General features: G+C 44.3%; 1 protein-coding gene across 3 annotated transcripts in view; it reads right to left on the bottom strand.

Moving 5' to 3' along the window:
- Positions 1–1,226: 1,226 nt before the first annotated feature.
- The window catches only part of masp1 (MBL associated serine protease 1), a 33,672-nt gene continuing 18,441 nt past the window's right edge, over positions 1,227–16,457 (bottom strand). The window contains exons 6-13 of one of the 3 annotated variants that reach the window (XM_063204766.1): positions 14,067–14,214; positions 13,769–13,887; positions 10,481–10,559; positions 7,699–7,974; positions 5,053–5,127; positions 4,229–4,515; positions 3,748–4,002; positions 1,227–3,498 (exon numbers count right to left, since the gene is read on the bottom strand). In XM_063204766.1, coding sequence (XP_063060836.1) covers positions 3,163–3,498; positions 3,748–4,002; positions 4,229–4,515; positions 5,053–5,127; positions 7,699–7,974; positions 10,481–10,559; positions 13,769–13,887; positions 14,067–14,214 — 1,575 coding nt within the window. In that variant the 3' untranslated portion in view covers positions 1,227–3,162. Of the gene's footprint in view, positions 3,499–3,747; positions 4,003–4,228; positions 4,516–5,052; positions 5,128–7,698; positions 7,975–9,345; positions 9,988–10,480; positions 10,560–13,768; positions 13,888–14,066; positions 14,215–16,457 lie in introns of those variants that run through there. The other 2 variants (XR_010035778.1, XM_063204765.1) reach the window with 2 other exon arrangements.

The following is a 16,457-nucleotide window of genomic DNA, read 5'->3' on the forward strand; positions in this document are numbered from 1 at the left end:
ACTAAAATACCCCCTAGCCTCATTGCCAGGCCATATGGTTCTAAAGTTCTGGTAGCTGCTGTGCCATTGTTGAAGATGGTGTTGTAGATAATGTGTCAAGCCTGTGTTTGTTAGTGAATCTGAGGAAGACCGAGAGGTCGAAACGTCATTGCCAATGGATGAATAAATAAAAAGATGAAAAAATAACTTCAAGAAGAAAAATCCAAAGAAGTGTGCGAACCTTTTTTCAACAAAAAAAAGCTGCTGTGCCATTACCATGGCAACAGACTAGACACACTGTACCGTACCGGACCGTGCCATGGCTCAGTTATGGGATAAGGTGTGCATGTGCGTACGAATGTGTAAGGTGTGTGTGTGTGTGTGTGTGTGTGTGTGTGTGTGTGTGTGTGTGTGTGTGTGTGTGTGTGTGTGTGTGTGTGTGTGTGTGTGTGTGTGTGTGTGTGTGTGTGTGTGTGTGCACGTGTAAGACCTCAGACATGCACTGAGGTGAGCTCATGCCGGATGGCGTGACCGGCAGATGCTCTGTAGCGTGATACACACACACACACACACACACACATCGTGCCACGACACAAACTGGAGATTAATGGCTGTGCGCTGTGCCAAAACGGAATCAGAACCTGGATCATTGGATACGCTGTCACTATGGTGTCATACCGAGGAGAAAGAGAGAGAGAGAGAGAGAGAGAGAGAGAGAGAGAGAGAGAGAGAGAGAGAGAGAGAGAGAGAGAGAGAGGAGTGGGGTTCAGGACCAGGAGACTAGGTCAGCTTGGAGTCAGATGCATGAAGGGAAGAGAAGTGAGAATGGAGAGACTGGAAGGGACAAAAAAAGACAGAGAAAGAAAGACAGAAAGAAGGAATGAGTTCAACAGGAACAAGAGAACAGCAGAATAAGGTTGCAGAATAAAGGACAAGAAAGAGAGATACAAATTGAAATACAGAGATAATACAATGAGAGAGTGTAGGAGACAGAGGAAGAATGAGATAAGTAGCTGGAAGCACTGAACAATTGTCTTACAGTAAACTCCCTGCGAGCGACAGCCAGTGTGTTGCAGTGATTCAAGCGCCCGTGTGCAATGTAATGTTTCCCCACTAGAGTGCACTGTCCACTGCAGCGGGCTTTAAGTCCTCTATCCCCACCTAGTGATGCCAGGTTGCTACTACACGAGTCGTGGAACATTATGCTGCTGAAAGGTGAACAGATGCTTCCACATTCAAAAGCTACAGAAGATTAAAACGTGTATTTTAATTGTATAAAAGTCATGTTCACAGGTGGTATTATGCACAGAATGTTTAATGGCATAGAACCAGAGGTAACCAAAGTAAAAATAAAAGTGAAGTTAAGGTGTAAGTACAAGAGCGCGTAATATTGCATAGCAGATAGACCAGTTATTCCATTGTTCCTAATGAGATGACTCAATGTTGTTGTGGAAAAGCCTCCCAAATTTGATCCCACCTACACAGAATCAGGTACATCTATAGTAACTGTAGACCTGTTACTCAATGAAGTTACTTGTGATGGAAGGAAAATATGACAGGTTTAGTTTTTTTTTTACCTCTACTTTTACTTCCGCCACCTCTGCATAGAACATAATCTCAGTGAGGATGAATAGTTAACAAGTACTGAAGAGCTAACATGAAGGTGATATTAGTGAGGTTGGTGGATAGTGTGCTTAAAGGCTGTGTCTTGATCTGTATTTTACAGCAATAACAATACACAACTACACAATGGTATAGTGATGAGTGACATAGCAAAGTAAGAAGTGGCCATTATCTCAGGCTCCAGAGATCACTATCAGAGGCGTCTTACCCCGCGAACACACCAGAGGAGACCTAATTTACAAAGAGTCGCTGGGATGTTTTCATAGCAAGAGAGACATGTGCGATGGAAGCAATATAGTATGCCCATTAAAAGCAGAATGCAAGCATTCCGGACTCCAATTGGCTGCAGCGGCCACATTATAGCTAATTAGCATGATATTCACTGAAGTTCACCTACAAACTGTCGCTCAAGTCGTCTCTTGTCACCCAAATCACATTTGTCTCTTCTGTCGCCAGCAACTCCATACAAAGTCAATTACTTACGTTGCGCAGTGTCTCTCTAGTCTGGTGTATTTGTGCCATTACAGGGGTTATGATAGGGGTTAAGGGGTCAGGGCTTAGGGGCCACAGTGGTCCCAGGTTTGGGGGTAAAGGGTTCAGATGTCAGGGGATCATCGACAGTGCTAAAGTGCTCCTCACAGGGGTCATAACAGTGGAATAGGGGCAGCTCAAGAGTCTTAGGGGTGAAGAGTTCAGAAGTCACAAGGGCACCAGCAGCGCTCGTGCTCTTCACATGATAGAGGTCAAAAAGTCACAGTTTAGGGCACTACAGGTGCACAGGGGTCAGAAATCCAAGAGCCATGGGATCACCACTAGCTCTCAGCACCCATGTTCAAGGGAGTCAAAAGGTCACAGCATAGGTGTCACAGGTGTACAGGGGCAGAGAAATTAGAATATAGGGAGAAGATTCAGTCTGATTGGTTCCCATTGTAGCCAGTTAGCTTTGATTGCATACTGCCGTTCCGATTGAGTGTCCACTAGTTGGCGAGCGTCGGTAAGTCTTTCATGTGGGAAAAAGTATGGAATGGAAAAGGGAGCCCATATGCTAAATATAGTACATTGCTACTGCAATTTCCAGTCACAAATCTCATCAACAAAATATTCCTGGTAAGCACTATGTTTAATAATAGGCTGTATTATCAAATCTTTCAGGTGTCTAGTTTTACAGCAGGAAAGAAGATTTCGACCTGTACTCGCTAGCATCCCGCTAATGTTTATGGGTTTGGCCTCATAAATATTGAGCTTTGTGTCCCAGTATATAATAATCTAGTTGCGCAAAATAATCGAAAGGCTACTCATTATTTTAGCTCCATACTGAATATTAATATTTCAGGGCAATTTTTTTTTTTTAAATCACACAAATTATAATAGTAGAAAGCCCATTGACACCCATTCATTTTGCACTTATTCGGATTAGGGTTAGCCATTTGTGGCTAGTAGCTAGTTCCGCGAGTGAACACCCCCTGACAGGGGCCAAGAGCTAAGAGGTCATGAACACAAAGGAGGCAGGAGTTCAGGGGTCACGGAGCTCATGGGGTCAGGACGTTAGAAGTTATGTAGTCACCACCAGGACTCGACACCCATGCTGTCATGCAGCCAGCGTGCGTACTTGGCGACACGCGTGTAGACGCCGTAGACCCTTCTCGATCCGCACTCCTCGGGCCCCCCCCAAGACACAAGGCCCTGGGCCACCCAGCGGCCTGTCCAGGGGTCCTGCGTCACCAGCGCACCTCCGCTATCCCCCTGGCAGGTGTCGCGCCCCCCCTCGTAGAAGCCGGCGCAGAACATGCCACTGCTGATGTTGTAGGATCGTGATCGTGATGCGTAGCTGGCCTCACACTCCGCCTGCTCCACTACCGGCAGACGCACATAGCGCAGCACAGAGGAGACCCCACCCTCATCATCACCTTCCCCCAGCTCATCCTCACCTAACTCACTGACACCCAGTTCACCCAACACCCCATGTCCTCCCCCAACCACGCTATTTCCCACCCCCATCCCTCCTGCTCCTATCGCAACCGCACTTTCTGCTGCCACCATAGCCCCATCCGCTGCCCCCATCCCGCTCTCTCTGCCCTCCACGACACTTTCTCCTGTCCCCACCACACCTTGTCCTCCCTCAACCACCCTCTCTCCTGGCCCAACCACATTAGCCCCCATCCCTGCCTCCTCCATGGTCCCGTTGCTGGCCACGACTCCCCACCCGGCCACCACTGCCAGGGTGTTTGGGGGGGGCTGTGGCGGCTGTCCCTCTGTCCAGGGCGGGGGTAGGCATACGGGCCGCACCAGCGGGGAGTAGGGGGCAGGCTGGGCCAGCCGTAGCAGGGCGATGTCGTGGCGGTAGTTGGTCGGGTCAAAGCGTGGGTGGAGCAGCAGACGACTCACGCTGTGGCTGGAGGCCTGCAGAAGGCAAAATACACACACAAACACACAGACACCCGCGCACATAACACACACACACAAACACACAGACACACACATGCGCTCATCACCAACCCATTTACGTGTACATAACAAGCAAATAAACAAACACACAAACAAATCAAACACCTCAACAACCCTTGTACGTGTACATAACATACCCCAACAAACAAACAAACAAACACACAAACAAAAACAAAGTAACCTGCAGGGGGCGTCGTAGGTCAAGCAGTCCCAGCAGAACCCGCACAGCACTGGGTGCCACGGCAACCACGGAGGGATGTCGGCGTGGCGAGCGCAGCACGTGAGCTGCCGTCAGCACCCAGTTGGGGGAGAGCAGCGCCCCGCTAGCGAACCAGCGGCCCTCGGGCACACGGGACGCGTCCCACACCGACAGCCGGGCCTGCCACGGGAACTGGCCCCACGTGGCCACGCGCCCGCCCACAATGCGCTTCATTACGGAGGGGAACGGCTGAGACGGCTCACCACAGGCTGAATACACACACACACACACACACACACACACACACACACACACACACACACACACACACACACACACATGTAAATGCACAGACACACATACACATATGTAAATACACACACACACACACATGTAAATACATGCACACACACACACACACACACACACACACACACACACACACACACACACACACACACACACACACACACACACACACACACACACACACACACACACACACACACACACATACAGACATCCATACACATATAAATATATACACACACACACCCACACGTAGATACACAATAGTGGGGTGGTGTCCGTGCCAATGTCATATTCTGAGCGTGTGTAATTCCAAGGGCAGTATGACGAAAAGGAAGAAAGGAGTCGCACACAAGAGCTGAATGCAAAATCAAAAACTTTCAGGTGTTTAGGAAGCTCATCCTTCATATGAGGTGTTTATACTGTACAAGATGGGTTACATGAGATTTGAGGTGTTTATTTGTAGAGGGTCACCTGAGGTATGAGGTGAGGGTTACCTGGGAGGCAGGAGGGCAGTTTTGTTCCTAGTTCAGCATTAGTCCACTTGCCACTCCCGCCACACACATATGTACCTTATGGACACACACACACAGACACAGACACACAGACACAGACACACAGACACACAGACACACAGACACACACACACACACACACACACACACACACACACACACACACACACACACACAGTTTGATTATTTTATTTGGGAGGACCAATAATTATTGAGAAACAATACAGCGCCCCAAACAATATTAAAGTAGCAATAATGTGTCTTCTACATAAATGCAAAAGTCATACTGGCCTGAAGCCTATTCAGGGATACAAGTGGCATCTCCTCCTCCAAATATGCAGACTGCCTATAACTGCAGATATTGAACAATACTTGGCTATCTGTTTTGCTTTCTTCTTATTTAGTCCAGCTATTTGCAAACCTCTGACACACAATTTATGAACATGTCCAAGGCTACCATAGATAAGTACCACCATGGATGTTTTGTAGCCACTTACTGTCAATGCATGAATTACTGGTTGATACTTAACACATTTTTCAGCAAAGCACAGGTCCATATATGCATCAAAGCAGCATCCTATTTCCACAACTGTGATGGTTTTTAGAGTCTCGTCCACAAGAACAATGTCAGGGGTGTTAGGGCAGTCTTTAAGAACATTGTCCAGAACATCATTGGTGGTCAAATGGGAAAACCAGTTTGGGTTGATTTTTCTGTCTGTGTGTACATGTGTTGGTCCATGTAGTTTGCGCAGTTCTGTTGCAGTAATGTCCACAATGCGGTTGTGACGGGCGGTGTACAGGCCTTTAAAAGCAATACAGGCATTCATGATGTGCGCTGTAGATTCTATAGTCTCGTCAGTATGTAACAGGCAGAATGGTTTATGGCGCATTGGGTACCAGAGAGAAAGGTTATATTGAGTAGGGAGAACTTGGAGCCTAGCTTTAATGACAAATTTAAGAATGCCTGTATTGACAGCTGGATTATGGAGCGCGGAGTGAGAGACCGTATGGTCAGCGCACTGTAGGCACGCGAGTTTGCCTTGAAGTCGCAAGTTCAGCCAATGGGCGCGTTCTTGTGAATGGAGGTAATGCATGATTTCGTACCTGCACATCCTGCTGCTGATCACTTTGCTGGTTTCGTCATGGTGTAGAGTCGCTTCTGCACGAACATCAGGGTCCATTAAAAGCTCCTCGCTGACGATGACCTGAGCTCCACTCCTATTTACCCATCTGAGCTCCACGTTGTTACTCGTGCATAGGTCATTTAAATCTGGCCAGTCAGACCGTACTCCAAATCCACTGGCATTGCTGTCTAATTTCCCACTCATTTTCTTTTTGAAGCCCAGGAAACTTGGTTCGCCGATAGGGGCTAATGGAATATTGCGCTTCCTCATATCCAGAAGTAGAGAGCCCCGAGCCATGTCCCGAACTGTCGCATCATCGCTGTTCAGCATGCACAACAGGTGGTTTATTCGGGTGGCCGTGTATGTCCATGTAATGTTTGGGACTCCAAGTCCCCCGTCTGATTTTTTCAAAAAGATGATGCTTCTGGTTGTATGTGAATTTAGGCTTAGCCATTTCCTCACCAACTCCACGGTTTTGTCATTCAGTTCATTAAGCATTTTCTTAGTTATGTGTATGTTTGCGAATAAATGTTGGATTTTGCATAGGGCTACATCACGCACTGCCTGGAGTTTCATGCAGACAGGCAGAGGGCATTGGTCTATCTGATGTAGCCTCTCCAAGTATTCGTCGCGGATCTCTCCAAGTTGTTCGTGCCACTCCCCAGCTATATTGAACATGTGGCCCAGGTACCTATATGTCTCGTGTCTTGAGTATACTTTAATCTCGTTCCCAGCTATGGTGAATGAGGGAGGACACACACACACACACACACACACACACACACACACACACACACCAGTATGTTATTCTACTGTGTGTGTGTGTGTGTGTGTGTGTGTGTGTGTGTGTGTGTGTGTGTGTGTGTGTGTGTGTGTGTGTCAGAGAAAGAATATAAATTCTTGTATGAGTATGTTAGGTGTGTGTGTTTGTTTGTGTGTGTGTGTGTGTGTGTGTGTGTGTGTGTGTGTGTGTGTGTGTGTGTGTGTGTGTGTGTGTGTGTGTGTGTGTGTGTGTGTGTGTGTCTGTGTGTGTGTGTCTGTGTGTGTGTGTCTGTGTGTGTGTGTGTGTGTGTGTGTGTGTGTGTGTGTGTGTGTGTGTTTAAGAGAGAGGGAGAGATTATTACCTCCGCCAAGGAGGTTATATTTTCGGTCGCGTTGGTTTGTCTGTTTGTTAGTTTCTGTCTGTCTGTTTGTTTGTCTGTCTGTCAGCAGGATAGCTCAAAAAATTCAGAACGTATTTGGATGAAACTCTGTGGAGTTGTTGGTAATGACCGAAGGAAAAAATAAGTTCTGGTGGTGATCCTGATCATGAACCGGAACCAGGACCTTTTTAAAGATTCTTCACCTTTGCTGGCCTATACATCTAGACGCCCCTAGTGACAGCAAATTGAATTGTGGGACTCGGCAAAACAGTACAGTTAAACTGCACGTTGGAGACTGGTCAAACATAATTTCAAAATTCATTGCATAAGAAGACACCTCCAGAGATGTTAGCAATACACACCGTTCTTTAGAGGCGTGGGGGAGTGTGAGGCCTGCTCAGCAGGAGGTGTGGCTGACTGAGTGGGGGCGGGGCTAGAGGGTGTTGGATCAGAGCTGAGGGCAGTTGGGGGGGCGTCAGCAGGCGCTGGCACAGACTCAGGTGGTGGTGTTGGGATGGCACTGTTTGGGTCCTCTGGGCACCGGTAGTGGAAGCTCGCACCGAACAGTGTGCTGTTGCCTGGTCCATGGAACACCACATGCCCTCTCACTATCACCTCTGGAGTACCACAGTCTACCACTAGAGGAAAACAGAGAGACAGGATGATGGGAGGTGGGGAGAGAGCTATTATAGCCCCCTAAATGGGATATTGTTAAAGTTTTGTAGAGTTTTGAAATGTGCATTATAAAACTCTGTTTACGTGTAAACGAGAGACCAATGCATTTTCAAAAATATTCCTATACGTGTTACAGTTTTTGAGACTCAGAAAAGACAGAAAACTGACCTGAGAAATCCAGTACATCGCTCACTACCTCTATTTCCCATCTTCTCCTTCTCCACTCTCCATCATATGCAGTGACTTTGCGCATACACAAGGAACTGCTCTTCATATAGTCTTTGTTAGTGTGTGTGTGTGTGTGTGTGTGTGTTAGGGATGCAAATTATCGATTAATTCATTAATCATTAGTTGATTGCCTTATCGATCAACTTACGATTAATTGATCAGCAGATTTCCCCCCCGAAATCTCAAAGTTTCTTGGGGAAAAAAAACGAAATCTCAAAATGTTAATACAAAATTGAGATAAAATACTGAATTTAAATTAATTCTATTTAAATTCTTTAATCCAAAGGTGATTTAAATATTCCCACTATTCACACCCCTCTTCACACACACTCTTCACATGTCCATTTCATCTGGGTCTCTTGTTAGTTGAATTGAAGAGCTCTTTTGCAACTTGATGTTATGTCCATTTTATAGAATGTTGAGAAATTGACATTTTTGTATTGGGCATTCCAATGAATTAAATTGCAAAATTAATTTTGTAGAGGTTTTAAAAGTATGTTCTCAAAACATTTGAATGGCAAGAATTCACACATAGATGATAGGACTTCTTAACAGTCAATTCCAATATCAAATGCGATATTTTTTATCCTATAGTTATAGATAGAAATTTAGTTATCCTTTTATCCTGTTTTCCTGTTATACGCACACCGTGTCGTCAATTATCCCTTACTTAATGTTTTTTTGTATCAATTAAAGTATTGGTCGATTAAAGTCGATTAATCGTTTGCATCCCTTGTGTGCGCGCGCACGTGTGTGTGTGTGTACTTGTGTGTATGTTTTTATGATATGTTATATGTTTATGTGATATGTTTATATGAGCGTGTATGCATAACAAAGATTATTAAGATAGTGTTGTTACAACAAAATGTACTGCAATTTGGAAGGTGTGTGTGTGTGTGTGTGTGTGTGTGTGTGTGTGTGTGTGTGTGTGTGTGTGTGTGTGTGTGTGTGTGTGTGTGTGTGTGTGTGTGTGTGTGTGTGTGTGTGTGTGTGTGTGTGTGTGTGTGTGTGTGTGTGTGTGTGTGTGCCCCGTCCACCCACTAGTGCAGCAATGGCCAACCAGTGACCAAGAGCCAGATTTTGTAATGTGTGCAAAGAGCCGGATCGGCACATAAACGTATACATATACATATACGGGCACATAAACATGGGCGCAACAACATGGGAATTACCAATCCTAGTGTGTCACAGTGAAGTCACACCAAAAGAGAGATATAATTTATTAAACAAAGTAGTATACAGAACATATACAAAAAGCGAAAAGTTGTTTCTCTTAATCTTACTTCCATTCTGTTTGTATCCTTTCAGGCAATGGGCTTGGGTTTTTGTTTGAGCACTGATGCTTTTGATAACCAGAATGCATCAAACTGGCAAAGAGGGCATGCCCACTGCGTAGCAAAAGCATCATTGCTTCATCACGAACGATCCCCATGATACAAGCCAATAGGGACATAACTAACATAGATAGCATAGTTCCTATTGATTACCTCAAATCCTGCCGTCAACAAGGTGTGTTTCTATTGGCTCCTCCATTGTACACTGACTGTACAGTCTATACTGATTTCTATTGGCTATTGTTAGCTGCCTCTTCTGATTGGTGTTGGCTATGAACAGGCTTTGGAATGCAGATGAAGGTGTTGTGCAAGCAAACATGTGATTGGCTAGAGTGGCGCCATCCCTGCTCTAATGGAGAATCCCATTGGTCAGAAAGCTCAGCAAAGAACGGCGATTCCGTAGGGCTTCTCGCTCTGTAGTGACATCATAGAATGGATGCAGAAGAGAACAGAGAGAGAGAGAGAGAGAGAGAGAGAGAGAGAGAGAGAGAGAGAGAGAGAGAGAGAGAGAGAGAGGGTGAGAGAGGCACTGGGTGACAAGAAAAAGGGTGATGGGAAGAAGAGAGGGAAGACAAAAAGTGAATGTGAAGAGTGGGAAATGTGTGGAGAGACAACAAAATAAAAACAAAAGATCGGTGTGGCATGCTGATTACAAGTACACTAATGTGCTCTTCTAATGGCAAGACTATTCACATGCATGTGCATTGTCATAACGTATTAGTATTTATGCTACAACTGTATGCTAGTAAAGAGTTTTCAATGAATAGTAAGACGTTTCACTGGTGCAACGGTGCGTCTTATGAGGCTACAACCTCGGCTGAACCTAAATGCAACCTGTAGGTTGTGTGTGTATAGTGGTTGTGTGTTATGTGTGTGTCTGTGTGTGTGTGTGTATGTGTCCTCTTACGTGTGCAGGGGGGGACCTCGCTGCTCCAGGTGCCGTCCTTCATGCAGGTCATCTGGTGATGCTCCATTGCCTCTCCATCCTACGCACACACACACACACACACACACACACACACACACACACACACACACACACACACACAGACAGACAGACAGACAGACAGACAGACAGACAGACAGACAGACAGACAGACAGACAGACACACACACACACACACACACACACACACACACACACACACACACACACACACACACACACACACACACACACACTTTACTATTTATTTGGATTGACAGATAGGCGTCTATCATTGCACACAGCAAAATGTATAACAGTTCTTTACAAAACTAAAAGGATCTGCTCACTGAATGTCCTAAGGAATCCCCACACAGCCAAAGCTAGTTCGCTACTTTGCTATGCATTTGAATGGGACACCGCTGGCCACTGTCGTCCAAAATCCGATTCTATTTTCCAAATGCAGCGCAAAAGGAGCCGTCTCCCGCGCCGCTGCTAACCTGGCTCTCACAATGGTTGTGCGAGCTCACGAAGTTTAACGAAGATGCACGAAGCACGAAGGGTTTGCGTGAGAGCCAGGCTACGCCGCTGCCACCCGACTAATATCAATTGCTTCTGTCCCACCCCCCTTCCCCGCTCTGGTGTGAGGGCCTTATGGACATGGCCCAAACTACCAAAGATTAATGCTATAGTGTTACAAGAGTAGCTGCAGTTATTCAGAGCATTACACAATGGTTGGTATTTGAGAATTTTGGAATAGCTTGTTTCCATATAACCGTCAATTAGGGCTGTAACGATACACTCAACTCACCATTCAGTTCGTATCATGATTTTTGACTTACGGTTCGATACACCCCACGATTTATGAAATGTATCTCATTCGAAGCTTGGAAGCACTATCACATCAAATTAATATGGTCATCAAAGTCAAAGCTACAATGCGGTCATGACGCGCAATGTATACCGCTCAAGATGTGCGCCATGGTCTCTCTTTGCTGATCGTGGTGTAGCATACAGAACGGTTCATGCTGAGTTGGATACCATGTAGCCAAGTTCGACACACACATGCACGAACACACGCACACACACAGTAGGGGTGGCATGTAAAGATGCACGATATATATCGGTCCCTTAAAATATCGGCCGATATGGCCTTTTTTTATATCGGCCCGATATAAAATTATTCTGATGAATATCCGATAATTTAATGAAAACGCCGGAACTGCCTTCAAGCCTAGTAGCGTCTTCTACTTAAACATTTTCATTCAGGCTGGGAAGGTGAAACAAGCCTGTGACAGAGATTCTAGGAGTATTATCAAAGATTCTTTTAATTCATAATAGACCGTCTCTGGTATTATCTTATCCGGTCTCTCTTTTGTTTTTAATGTTTGAATGGACTATGAGTTAAACATGAGCGGAGATTGCCAAAACTACCTACTTTTAACCTTTACTTTTAACCTTGTGGATTTACTAAGGCCCTTGGACTGCTTTTAAACATCTAAACATGTGAGTTTTCCCAACGCGAGAGGGTGAGTGCAGGCACCGAACTCGCAACATGTTTGTTTGCAATGCTTTTAAACACCTAGCGAAATGCTAACATGGTTTTAAAATGCTCACAAGGTCTAAGAACAAACTAAGGCAAACTATTTACAATCTGCAAATGTTTATTGATTTTAAGTAAGGTTACAAATTGTAACTAGTGAAAGTAGTTTTACCTTTTACCTTTTTTTCCCGGCATCTCTAGCTGCAGTGTTAACAGGGTGCACACCTCTGAAATACTGTGTGTTCACCAAGTGGGTTGCGTTCATGCACAGGGGCGGATCTAGCCATTTTGGGGACCTAGGCAAAATATAAACATGGGGCCCTCAAAAGTTACATAGAAAATTCTCTGTTTTGGCGTTATTGTAGTGTTTTTTCTCATATATATCTTCAATTACTTATACGTGACAAATTGAGGTCCAACCTATTTTTTATGTATGTGTTCACCACGATTAGTGTGACAGTTGGGGCCCCTATGGAGGACAGATTTGGTCATTCATTTTGTTTGAATGCAGTCAAAGCAATATTGATTTTCAGAACGCACTTTACTTTATTACATTATTTAAACAGACCATAAGGGATGCACTTTTTTATTAAAATTAAGATGCATGTTTGATGCATATTTTTGTTAGAGCTGTGTCTTGCTACATGTTTTATGAGATGACCACATTTTGTGATGAAAGAAAAACATATGAAGAGTCAGAAAGTTGTTTGTTGTTATAGATGGGTCAGAACAGCTACCTCCTCAGTTTTTGTATCCAGCACAAAGTAGATTATATCAATATATTATATTAAATATGAAAATGTGAACATATCGGTATCGGTATCGGTATCGGTATCGGCCCTGAGAAACAGGAAATTATTGGTTATCAGTTTCGGTTGAAATTCATTTTCGGTTTCGGTCCATATCACTGTATCAAGGTCGCGGTTTTCGATTGATTTTGATTGATTGATTGATTTCTTTATTGACATTGTACAAACCATTAAAAGGTATACAAATAAATAAGTCAATAAATATGTATTGAAAACCTTGTACAACACGTCAAAAGGATAACACAAAAAAGCTTGGAGCTTGTTTCCATTGTGGTCCTTGTGAAAGTGCAGTGTGTGCTATGTGCTAGTTACAATCAGTGTATGTGAAAATGTGAGCAAACCAAACATACATGTATCACAATGGACAGGGACACCACAAAGAAACAAACAAATACACACACCTCTCACACACCTCTCACACACACACATGCACACACACACACACACACACACACACACACACACACACACACACACACACACACACACACACACACACACACACACACACACACACACACACACACACACACACGCACAGGCACGCACACGCACGCACACACATCACACACCCCCCCGAATAAACACACACACACACGAAAACCTTACACACACTCACACACATACACACACACACACACTGATGTGTCCACGCTCCAGAAATCACTTACACACAAACACACATACACACACACACACGACACACGCATATGCACACAAATATGAAGGCAAGCAAGCTGATTCTTTAAGTCAGCTCTGTAGCACGCGTACACACACCATACACACACACACACACACACACACACACACACACACACACACACACACACACACACACACACACACACACACACACACACACACACACACACACACACACACACACAGAGAGAGAGAGAGAGAGAGAGAGAGGTTTACCTTCAGCAGTACGTAGCCAGTGTCACATGTTACCAGCACGTGGTCTTTGAAACTGTACTTTGGCTGCAGTGGCTCCAGTTGGCCAAAAAGAGGTGCTGTAGGCACAGAACACTCACTTCCTGCAGAACACAGAGATAGAGGGGGGGGGGGTACATGTAAACAAAAGAATAATGCATTTTCAAAGATATTCCTTTAGTCCACGTTTTAACAGCTTTTGAGACCCAGAAAAGACCGAAAACGGACCTGAGAAATACAAAACATCGCTCACATCTCTATCTCCCATTTTCCCCTTGCCCACCTGTGGCTGCATAGGTGAGTTTCCATCCGAGGTTCTCTCCAGAGTTGTCGCTGTGAAACAGGATGCTGACATTGTTACTTCCTGTCTCGATAAGGCCGGGGGGGCGATTGCCACAGAAGGGCCCCCACTCCCTGTGTCCCACCATAATCTGAGGACACAACAACATAGTATGCATGTATACATGGGTTGACAAAAGACCAACAAAGGTCGGCGTCTGCGCCTGCACTTAACACCCGTGTATTGCTTGGTATGTGCACTCCCACAAAGTAGTAATCACTCGAGATAATGAAAAAAGGAAGCGCACACAAGGCTTGTGTGAAAAAGTATATTGTAGCCGAAATTTTACTATAGAAGGTTAACTGGAGAAACAGACGTTTCGGACCTAGTCCATTCTCAATGTCTCCAGGAGACATTGTCCTACTGGAGACATTGAGAATGGACTAAGTCCATATAACAGAATGTCATGCAAATTAGAAGGTCTCATAACCAATCAAATCGGTTGCTTGGCCAAGAGTTACGAAATTTTCAGAGAAACATGTAGTGCGGGTTCAGTTGTAAGTTCAGGAACATTTCATATAGATTTTTCCATTCAGCATTTTTTTTTTACTTCTAGGACCCTAGGACAGGTCTATAAAGCCATTCATTTGTGAATTTACAGTAAGCACAGAATATTTTGTGCAGGTTCAAATTATTGTTCAAACAAAAAATACTATGAATCAATTCATGTACAGTACCTGTTATGTAGTGCCACCTGTATAGTAGTATTGCATATGCATTGGTTTGACTGCCTATGTCAAGGCCAAGGCCTACAAAGTTGCTTCAGGGTCGGCTTCAGCTTATCTGAAGGCTATGACACCAAATGTTCTGCCTGGGATGCTGCATTCCTCCAATTCCAACAATCTTGCCATGCTCTCTGCTCACAGAACTAGGCTCTTTGGCATGACAGTCATTGTGCACCCATGACCCTAGTAATGGCCACACTATCATACCTTTTTAAGACCTTTGGCATCATGAAGTATTGGTGGCACAGGTGAATGTAAACTGTGTCTGCCTCCAAGGACACCGCCAGAAATGTTGGGCCCCACGAAAGATTCGATTTTTTGGCCCCCATAAGGGCCTCTGTCAGTGCTGTCAGTGGTTGGGCCCTTGGAATCTTTAACATCTTTTCCCCCCTAGCGGCGCCCATGTCTGCCTCAATGATGCTACAGAGTATTCTCTATATACTAATGTGTGGAATGAGGTAATCATATTGCCCATTCTTCTGGATAGTTGATCTATGAAATGAATTAATAGGATTTTCTTGTACTTCCTGATCAGTCTATAGAGTTTAGTTGGAGGCAACTGGCATTTTTTTTTGCAACTGGCAAATTGCAAGCCAACATTTGCGCACAACCAGATGCTTTACCTCTGAGACTGAGGCATCGTGAGGATGGGCAGAGGGCTCCACTCCTGTCATAAATCACACCGGCTCCACCTGCTGCTATGCTATTGAGATTAGGGGTCAGTTCAGATATAGATGAGATCTAAGTTATTTGCTAGTTCAAGGGTTTTTGGACACCATGTTGAATTTTGGCAAAATATGACATAAATGTTAACATTTCACGTAATGACAGTTATGTGCCTATCAAAATATTACCAATAGGCGTACAATACCGCAGAATGGCTTTATAGACCGCAGCCCCTTAATGCGCGCCGTACCTCCTGTGGCACGCTGTAATAGTCATTGAAAGTTAACTACTATAGCACTACAATACTATGACATGACACAGGGCCTTTAGTAATGCACTACGACTTGGTCATTGCCATTCTGGTAACAGCAAATTTATCACACTTTACTACTTAATGGGTCAAAACAACAAAATGTCCTTATTTTGCTATAATGTCAGCCATCTTGGATTTTGCTTCTGAAAGTTAAAGGGAAAATAAAAACAAGTTGTTTTGTATTCAGAGGGGGTCCTACAAATAAATAGGATAAGACACATTACCTGGTCATAAAAATAGCCGTTCAATGCCTTTTCTGATGCCATGTTGAATTTTTACAACAGATTGAATATTTTTTTAATTAAGTTCATGTAATGGCTGACTGAACAGTCCTTTATCCATCATGAATATTACAAATACAAGAAAAAACAATGACTTTAGAGACCTTAAAACACCAAATACATAATTTATGCTATAAGTCATGTCAGCCATCTTGGATTTTGGTACTAAAACTTAAAGGGCGGAGGTGGAAACAGGTTGTTTTTTTGTCCAGGGGGTGTAAGAAATATAAAAAACACCAATTCCAAAAATGCATATGACATGTTTCTTTCAATTACATTCAATTGTGTTCAAATATGACCACATATCCGCCATCTTGGATTTTGGGCGTTTCCACTTCAGAAAAAAAAT

This window comes from Engraulis encrasicolus, chromosome 8 (assembly GCF_034702125.1).
Source record: "Engraulis encrasicolus isolate BLACKSEA-1 chromosome 8, IST_EnEncr_1.0, whole genome shotgun sequence".
Taxonomy (NCBI): Eukaryota; Metazoa; Chordata; class Actinopteri; order Clupeiformes; family Engraulidae; genus Engraulis; species Engraulis encrasicolus.